Genomic DNA, 9,845 nt, shown 5'->3' with positions numbered 1-9,845 from the left:
CCAAACCAGAACTCTAAAAAACACCATCAGATTTTAATTCAATGCTATATACACAAATCAAATCACTGTTGTGAAGTATACACCAAATTAGAATCACTGTTGTTTGTTCACACTTCCGTGCGGCGTCACGCCGCGCGAACCCGTCTAGTAATCTCCAATCATCACAAACTCAGGTCGTGTTTAGATTCAAAGTTTGAACCCCAAAAACATCACATCGAACTTTTCTACACATAAATTTCCAACTTTTCCGTCACATCGTTCCAATTTCTTCAAAAAATAATCCCTATTAATTCTTTTAGTTTGAAGGATTCAAACCAACATACATGCTAATAAGATATAAAGTAATTTTATATTTCTTATGGCTAGCTTTAAGCTTAAGATTAGCCATAGTAATATTCTCTTCCAAACACACCTTTCTATGTATAAAGTTGTACTAAGAATATTACTCCCTCCGTTTCATATTATAAGACTTTTTAAAATTACCCATATTCATATATACTAATGAATCTAAACACATATATATGTCTAGATTCATTAATTATATGAATGTGGCTAATATTAGAAAGTCTTATAATATGAAACGGAGGAAGTATTTTATTGCTTATGGTCACCATTACATGCATATTAGAGATGCCCTTATAGCAGCTACAATAACTAGCGATAAGCCTGTCACATCAGTTTTAGCAATTAGCAGTGAGTTGGAGGTGAGAGAGTATATCACCAGGTGACTATTTAAGCGCTAGCTGTACTCGCGCTCCAACGCAGACACGAGCAATTCAACCAATTAACTGCCATGCAGTGCACTTGTGTCAGGAGAGAGCGTACGGAACAATGAGGAAAATAATAGTTTAACTAACAATGCATTGATTAAACAATGATTTTTATCATTTTGCCAATGTGAAAATTTTTGAAGCAGTGGGCTGTACTACTAGATCTGAGCAGTGTTTAGCTCCCTTCAAACTTTCAAAATTTTCATCACATCAAATGTATGGACATATGTATGGAGTATTAAATGTGGATGAAAAAAATCAATACACATTTTGCATGTAAATTGCGAGACGAATCTTTTGAGCCTAATTACGCCATGATTTAACAATGTGATGCTACAGTAAACATTTGCTTAATAAATTCGTCTCGTAGTTTACTGGCGGAATCTGTAATTTATTTTGTTATTAGTCTACATTTAATACTTCGTATGTGTGTCCGTATACTTAAAAAAACAATTTGGCGCATGAAATAAACACGGGCCTTGCTCTTTTATAGCCCAGCTTGAGTTCTTCCTCGAGGAAAGGAATCGATCGCTTCTTGCATTGGGTAGCTGTTGTTGTATTGTAGCCTGCATCGAGCATGACTGGTGGTCTCGAGGTAGCCATGGTGGCCGGCGGCGGCAATGGTGGCGCCGCCGTGCTCGTTGGCATCACCGTTCTACTGTTTGTGGTGGTCGTCGTCGTCGTCGTTCTTGTTCGATGGTGGTCGGGTGGTGAGGGCGGCGCGGCGCCGAGCCCGCCGGCGCTGCCGGTGCTCGGCCACCTCCACCTGCTGAAGAAGCCGCTGCACCGCTCGCTGGCAGCGGTCGCCGCCGGGGTGGGCGCGCCGGTGGTGTCGCTGCGGCTGGGCGCGCGGCGGGCGCTGGTCGTGTCGACGCACGCCGCGGCGGAGGAGTGCTTCACGGCGTGCGACGCCGCGCTGGCGGGGAGGCCGCGGACGCTCGCCGGCGAGATCCTCGGGTACGACCACACCATCGTCCTGTGGACGCCCCACGGCGACCACTGGCGCGCGCTCCGCCGCTTCCTCGCCGTCGAGCTCCTCTCCGCGCCGCGCCTCGCCGCGCTCGCCGCCGACCGCCACGCCGAGGCCGCGTCCCTCGTCGACGCCATCCTCCGCGACGCCGCCGGCGGCGCCAAGGTGACGCTCCGGCCCAGGCTGTTCGAGCTGGTGCTCAACGTGATGCTGCGCGCGGCGACGACGCGCCGCCGCCACGCCAGCGTCGACGCGCGCAAGCTCCAGGAGATCATCGAGGAGACGTTCTCGGTGAACGGCACGCCGAGCGTCGGCGACTTCTTCCCGGCGCTCCGGTGGGTCGATCGTCTCCGCGGCAAGGTGGGCAGCCTGAAGAAGCTGCAAGCTCGGCGCGACGCAATGGTCACCGGCCTTATCGACGACCACCGGCAATGGCGTAGCGGCAGCGCCGGCGATGGCGACCAAGACAAGGAGAAGAAGGGCGTCATCGACGCCCTCCTCGCGCTGCAAGAAACCGATCCCGACCACTACACCGACAATGTCGTCAAAGGCATCATCTTGGTGAGTAGCCATTGATGTCTGAATATGAATTCTAATCTCTCGGGTAGACGTCCACCTGTTTCTTGCATGTCAATTAAATGATTATGAGAAAATTCAAACAAAAAAATTAGAAGATAGATTAATATATAATATATCACTTTATAAACATGCAAGTTCAAATTTGACTTTTACAAGTTGTAACAAAAATAACAAATATAACGTATACTCGCAGTTAAATTTGTTATTTTTGTTACAACTTATAGACGTCAAATTTGAACTTGTATTTTTTTAAAGTGATATATTACATATTAATCTATCTTATCAATTTTTTTAATTTTTTTTATAATTATTTAATTAACATGTAACAAATGGGTAGACGTGCACCTGAGTGTTTAAAACAGTTTTCCATTACTGTCCCACTTCTACACTTCTACTCCATTGTGATCAACATGTACAATGGATTCGATCATGGTGTGCAGTCGCTCCTCTTCGCCGGCACCGACACGTCGGCGCTGACAATCGAGTGGGCAATGGCGCAGCTGGTGACTCACCCGGAGACGATGAAGAAGGCGAGGGCGGAGATAGACGCCAACGTCGGCACGGCGCGGCTGGTGGAGGAGGCCGACATGGCGAACCTCCCTTACATCCAATGTGTCATCAAGGAGACGCTCCGGCTCCGCACCGCCGGCCCGGTGATCCCGGCGCACGAGGCCATGGAGGACACCACGGTGGGCGGCTTCCGCGTCGCGCGCGGCACGAAGGTCCTCGTGAACGCGTGGGCGATCCACCGCGACGGCGATGTCTGGGACGCACCGGAGGAGTTCAGGCCGGAGCGGTTCGTGGACAGCGACGCCGGCGGCGCGGTCACCGCGCCCATGATGCCGTTCGGGCTCGGCCGGCGGCGGTGCCCCGGGGAGGGGCTCGCCGTGCGCGTCGTCGGCGTGTCGGTGGCGGCGCTCGTGCAGTGCTTTGATTGGGAGGTCGGTGACGACGATGTCGTCGACATGACCGAAGGCGGCGGGTTGACGATGCCGATGGCGACGCCATTGGCGGCTGTCTGCCGGCCCCGGGAGTTTGTCAAGACTATCCTATCTACTTCTATGTGAATAGCAGATTGGCTTCGGTATTGTAGATTGCGTGTGCTATAGCAATCACTGTATTCCAATGGCGAATAAAAGAAACACTCAACTTCCAATTTTATGTTAGTTTCATGTGTATCATGAATTCATGACTTTCTTAGTCAAGTCTAAACCCTGTATAAAAAGGTATGAATGGGTATATAAGTACATCACTCCATACGTGAAACATGGTACTTGTCGATAAGACGATTAATATTTAAATCTTGATTATCATATACAATGATATTCAAGCAAAGAATCAATAATAATAATAATTTGAAAACTACATGTTCAACTTTGAAATTTCAAACTTTTGTGCAAATTAATAGCCGCAATATTGCCCCAAAGTCAAGCCACAATAATGCCCGATATATTTCTTCTCGTACCACAGTAACGACCACGCTATGTTCCAGGGTGCTATTTAGAATATATAAGTACCGCACTCCATATATGAAACATGGTACTAGTCGAAAAGACAATTAATATTTATATATTGATTATCATATAAAAGGATATTCAAGGATCAACAATAGGAATTTGAAAAAGACATGTTCAAAATTTCAAACCTTTGTACAAATTAGTGGTCAATATATTGCACATGTCAAGCTGCAATAATGCCTGTTGTTTTTCTTCTTAGACCACAATAACATGTGTGGTGTGTTCCAGGTTACTATTTAGAAGATATAAGTACATCACTCCATAAATGAAACATGATACTGATGGAAAAGACTATTAATATTTAGATATTGATTATCATATAAAAGGATATTCAAGCAATGGATCAACAATAAAAATTTGAAAATGACATGTTCAACTTTTAAATTTCAAACCTTTGTGCAAATTAGTGGTCACTATATTGCACATGTCAAGCTACAATAATGCATGTTATTTTTCTTCTCATAGCACAATAACATATGTGATGTGTTCCAGGTTACTATTTAGATGATATAAGTACATCACTCCATAAATGAAATATGATACTGATGGAAAAGACTATTAATATTTAGATATTTATTATCATATAAAGGATATTCAAGCAACGAATCAACAATAAAAATTTGAAAATGACATGTTCAACTGAAATTTCAAACCTCTGTACAAATTAGTGGTCACTATATTGTGCATGTCAAGCTGCAATAATGCGTGTTATTTTTCTTCTCAGACCACAATAACATCTGTGATGTGTTCCAGGTTACTATTTAGAAGATATAAGTACAACACTGCATAAATGAAACATGATATTGATGGAAAAGACTATTAATATTTAGATATTGATTATCATATAAAAGGGTATTCAAGCAAAGGATCAACAATAAAAATTTGAAAATGACATGTTCAACTTTGAAATTTCAAACCTTTGTACAAACTAGGGGTCACTATATTGCACATGTCAAGCTGCAATAATGCCTGTTATTTTTCTTCTCAGACCACAGTAACATTTGTGATGTGTTCCAGGTTGCTATTTAGAAGATATAAGTACATCACTCCATGAATTAAACATGATATGGATGAAAAATACAATTAATATTTAGATATTGATTATCATATAAAAGGATATTTAAGCAAATGATCAACAATAAAAATTTGAGGTAATCCAAGAAATGCCATTGATAAGCGTTTAAATCCAAGAAATGTCATCGACAAGCGTGAGTTCCAAAACATGCCATCATACAAACGATTTTGTTCCAAAAATGCCATCATCGTTAGGCTTCTGTCCACCCCACACTGTTAAATACACTATTCATCATATAGCACTTAACGACACAGGATGGACAAAACCCTAACGACGATGGCATTTTTGGAACAAAATCATTTATACGATGGCATTTCTTGTAACTCACACTTGTCGATGGCATATCTTGGATTTAGACGCTTGTCAATGGCATTTCTCGGATTATCTCTAAAAAATTGAAAATGACATGTTTAACTTTGAAATTTCAAACCTTTGTACAAATCAGTGGTCACTATATTGCGCATGTCAAGCTGCAATAATGTCTGATATTTTTTCTTTTCGGACCACAATAACAACCGTGATTGTTCTAGGTTTCTATTTAGAATATATAAGTACATCACTCCATAAATGAAACATGGTAGTGGTTGATAAGACAATTAATCAACCAATTAATATTTAGATCTTGATTATTATACAAAAGATATTCAAGCAAGTAATCAATAATAATAATTTGATAACTATATATTTAATTTTGAAATTTCAAATATTTGTGCAAATAGTGGTCATTCTATTGCACATGTAAGCCGCAGCAATGCCTGATATTTTTCTTCTCGGAGCACAGTAACATAACCGGGCTATGTTTCATGCTACTATTTTTCTTTTAAAAAAAGAATATATAAGTACATGTGTACATAAAACATAGTACTTGGGGTCGAAACAAAACTCATGGATCGTTAGCTCGCTTGGCTCAGCTCATTTTCCTAACGAGCTGAGCTGGCATTTTAGGTCGTTAGAGCTAACGAACTAGCTCGAGCTAGCTCGCAAGCCTTAACGAGCTGGGGTAACCCTTGTGGCCTAGATAAGAATACAGTGAAACCCTAGCTCTACTCAGTACTCACTACTACAAAATTATGGAATGTTATCTAGCTACTGCCACAAAATTTTAGCACTGTCAATTAAATGATTTGGTTCAGAATGGATGTAAACCAAGCCCTAACTTACTAGATGATAGATGGACGTCTCGTGCCTATCATGGCCACATGCCGACCACATGCTTGTTTTTTTAGGAAAATGCTATAGGACGTATCCCATTCGAACAGGATGATACCTTAGAGGTATCGTATGATACTTGGATATCAGTCGATACCTACTCGGTATCAAGCAATACCTCAAAGGTATCATCCCGTCTGAACTGGGTATCAGACTATTAGTCAATATCTCAGAGGTACCATCCCGTCCGAACGGGATAACATCCTGTAGCACTTTTGTTTTTTAAAATACTATTGCTTGCTTGATTCCTTTCATCATGTAGCTGAACGCACCAAGATTGGAGAGCGACTAGAGTACGGGATCCCGTGGAATGGGATATTTCAATGAATCACCTACCCCTTCATTTTCTCCGCCTACGAGAAATCCCATGAGTGAAAAAACGAGTGAAGCAAGAGGACACGTACCCACCCTCCCGCACGCATGGTGATGATGCTAGCAGGAAGTAGCGGCGCTAGCACCGATGGCTGGACACCAAGAGAGGGTGCACAGGACGCAGCTGCAGCAGGATAACACCCACAACAGCAAGGAAGGAACAGTGAAGTTGAGGAGACTAGGGAAAGGAATATGAGAGCAAGAGGTGTTGGCGGTAGACCTTTGCGAGCCGACAAAGCAGTGGCACATGTCCCTTGTCAGTGCCTTGATACCAGGTACGTGCGTACGTGGGGTCCCAGACCTGATATCCATAAGTATCAGATCTAATCTCTTGGATACTATGATACTTGATACCTATGGGTACCGGTTGGTACTTAGGTACCATACGTGATACCTATAGGTATCATATCTGCTACTTATGGTACCAAACCTGATATCTATGGTATCAGACGTGATACTTGATACCCATGGTACTGTAGCTCATAGCTGATACCTTAGAGCAAGTTTAATAGTATAGCCAACAACCGACTCCATATCATTTATAGTCAATTTAATAGCCGATTCATACAATAGTTACCTATAAATATATACTACACAATTTATAGTTGGTCCTACCTGTCATACACACAAGTATCTTAGAGTCCGTGCTGCAGCTGGCTACAAATCTGTAGTCCGCTGCTCTTCTCTCTCCAATTATATCTAGTTTATGTCTAGTTTATAGTCTACTATTGTACATGCTCTTATAGGTGTCCTCTCCAATAGCCTTCTTTCTCCTTTGTTTCCCCTGCTGCCATGGGACCTAGACTTTCCATAATCACTCGTCTCCTGATTATATGAGACAAATGATTATGGGAAATACTACTGTCTGATCTTAATTATCTCAAAAAGAAAAACAAAACGGAGACGAGTAGTTGAGGGAGGAGCAACAACATCAGATAAAGCGTAATTAACTAATTGAGTAACTGGTATCCTTATCCTCTAATTTATCCCTTAGCTCGGACAGTATTCCGTATGCTAGTACTCCCTCCGTTTCGAAATATTTGACACCGTTGACTTTTTAGTACATATTTAACCGTTCGTCTTATTCAAAAAATTTTGTGAAATATATAAAATTATATGCCTACATAAAAATATATTTAACAATTACTTAAATTTTTTAAATAAGACAAACGGTCAAACATGTGAAAAAAAAAAAAGTCAACGGCGTCGAACATTTCGAAACGGAGGGAGTAGTTTTTTTTCTGTATTCGTAATTATAACTGTCGGTAACTGTTGCTGTCGGCCGTGGTAGTCTCGAGGTTGCCATGAGCGCGGCCATGGCGGTGACCGGCGGCGCCGCCCCTTTCCTCATCGTCATCGCCGTTCTGTTCTTGGTGGTTGCCATCCTTCCTCGGACGAGGAGGCGTGATGGCGACGCAGCGCCGAGCCAGCCGGTGCTCGGCCACCTCCACCTGCTCAAGAGGCCGCCGCTGCACCGCTCGCCGCGCCGCCGCGGCCAGGGCGCCGCTGGTGTCGCTGCGGCTGGGCCGCGCGGCGGGCGCTGCTCGCGTCGACGCACGCCGCGGCGCGGGGGAGCGCTTCACGGCGTGCGACGCCGCGATGGCGGGGAGGCCCCCGGCTGCTCGCCGTGGACGTCCTCGGGTACGGCTACACCACCGTCTCCCACGGCCAAGGGAGTTCGTCAGGAGTATGGTCTCTGCTTCTATCTGAATGTCTCATGGTTTGGACGCAAATCTCTGAAGAAAATCCAAAACCAAAACTTTTGAAATTTGTATTTGCATGGTGATGATGCAATGTTGCACAATGATTGTTGAGAACACTTGAAGCAAGATAGATACCTTTTGGATGACGATAGAGATTATACTGCATGATCATAGTGCACTGTATAAAATCCATCTCAATGATGAAGATAGCAGTTGATAGGACACCGACAGTTTTTGTTGCTTACTGAACTGTCTTATCTCCCCTGAACTTTTTTTTCCCTATCCAAAGTGATCAACTTGTCAATCAAACACTCCATTTGCTGAATGCCAGAAAAGGGCCAGTGGAATCAGCAACCAAATTTTTGCAAGAATGATGAACTTCTGTATAACACAAGCATGCATGCTCCGAGTTCATAGGTTGAGACATGCTTTATGTCAATCATAACCCTTGAGGACAGATTGTTTCTCTATGAATATATTAGCTCACATGTGCCAACTCGATTACTAAACTCCGCTTGAATCAGCTGTGAAATACCAAAGTCCTCCATTCGAATCATCCATCTCATAATTTGTAGAGTATATATACTGGCCATTTAACTCCAAGTATGCTATCATCAAGTTCTGAAGCTGCAAAGTTTTGCCTAACGGCCCAGGCGCCCAGCAAACAAACCTAAGATTGCATCTTCGATAGATTTACAGGCTTTGAGCCTTATGAGCTTCTTATTAGATAGAGCTATGGGCTTTGAGCCCAAAAGAGCTTCTGAGAACTCACGAGCTAGCTAAGTTTGTAACTGCTAATTGACATGTTCTTGTCAAAAAAGTTTTTAAGTGGCCATGTTTAGTAACAGGACTAATCTAGAATGCATACTAATATACTTGTAAATATTATTCAGTATGTGAGTTTTTTCAAGGCAGTCATCAGTATGTAAGTTTATTTTTTCTTGGGATGTATGATAAAGTGGTTATGAAGAACTTTAGAACATAAAGGGAGTAAAAGAAAGTTGTGCAGACTCGTACGAAAAAAAGACAGATTTTTCAAAGAACCTTTTCTCTGAAGCATACTTTGTCGGTCTTCATCTCCATGCTCAGTTACTTGAGCAACTTGCTAACCTCGTCAGCATGCAGAGATCCAGAGTTTAGATAAGCCAAGAAATCTGCACAAGAAAAATGGTATCACAATCTGCTTTCATCTGCATGAGAAAAGGGCCAAGAGAGCTCCCCAGTTTGGTGACAACACCTGTAATAAGCACTGTAACTGCTACTGAAAATTACTGTCCAACGTTTTTCAGATCCTTGAGAATCCCAACAACTGCACCTTCGAGGAGGAGAGGTCAGTGTCACACGAAAAGGCAGGCGGCTAATATGGACATAAGATTGAGTTAGGGGTGATTGTGGAGGCAGGCCTGATCGAGTCCAAAATTTTATTGCACTCTTGTCAACCATTCTCTGTACTTTGTCAGCACTAAGCATGCATGTCGCCAAAAGATGTAAACTTTTTCTCCTTTCTAGACAATACAAAAGAAAGTATCATTTAGGATCCTATAGGTGCTATTGTGGCCAAACATGATCCAAAGATCAAGCCCCTTTTTATATGACTATCTGCAATCAGCTGTCATCAGTGCAGTGCAATGTCTGATGAGTCACCAATCC

General features: G+C 42.9%; 1 protein-coding gene and 1 long non-coding RNA gene across 2 annotated transcripts; one reads left to right on the top strand and one right to left on the bottom strand.

Annotated features, from left to right (window-relative positions):
* The first annotated feature begins 1,285 nt into the window (after window positions 1–1,285).
* Window positions 1,286–3,529, top strand: LOC4352644 (cytochrome P450 81Q32). The gene is made up of 2 exons (XM_015763814.3): window positions 1,286–2,301; window positions 2,760–3,529. The coding sequence occupies exons 1-2, from the start codon at window positions 1,348–1,350 to the stop codon at window positions 3,384–3,386; spliced, it is 1,581 nt and encodes a 526-aa protein (XP_015619300.1). The 5' UTR covers window positions 1,286–1,347; the 3' UTR covers window positions 3,387–3,529.
* A 3,814-nt stretch (window positions 3,530–7,343) lies between these two features.
* On the bottom strand, window positions 7,344–9,282 carry LOC107279789 (uncharacterized). Its single transcript, XR_003239907.2, has 2 exons — window positions 8,331–9,282; window positions 7,344–8,228 (listed from the first exon to the last, which is right to left on the bottom strand). It is a non-coding gene; the product is annotated as an uncharacterized lncRNA (long non-coding RNA).
* Between the last annotated feature and the right edge of the window lie 563 nt (window positions 9,283–9,845).

The sequence above is a fragment of the Oryza sativa genome, chromosome 12 (assembly GCF_034140825.1).
Source record: "Oryza sativa Japonica Group chromosome 12, ASM3414082v1".
Taxonomy (NCBI): Eukaryota; Viridiplantae; Streptophyta; class Magnoliopsida; order Poales; family Poaceae; genus Oryza; species Oryza sativa.
Note: the sequence above shows the minus strand (reverse complement) of the source record. Positions and strands in the feature narration are given on the sequence as shown.

What these genes read in the sequence shown, in the direction of transcription:
- LOC4352644 (XM_015763814.3), top strand. Translation starts at nt 1,348, where the DNA reads ATGACTGGTGGTCTCGAGGTAGCCATGGTGGCCGGCGGCGGCAATGGT. An exon ending in TCGTCAAAGGCATCATCTTG is followed by an intron (nt 2,302 to 2,759) that starts GTGAGTAGCCAT and finishes CATGGTGTGCAG; the next exon opens with TCGCTCCTCTTCGCCGGCAC.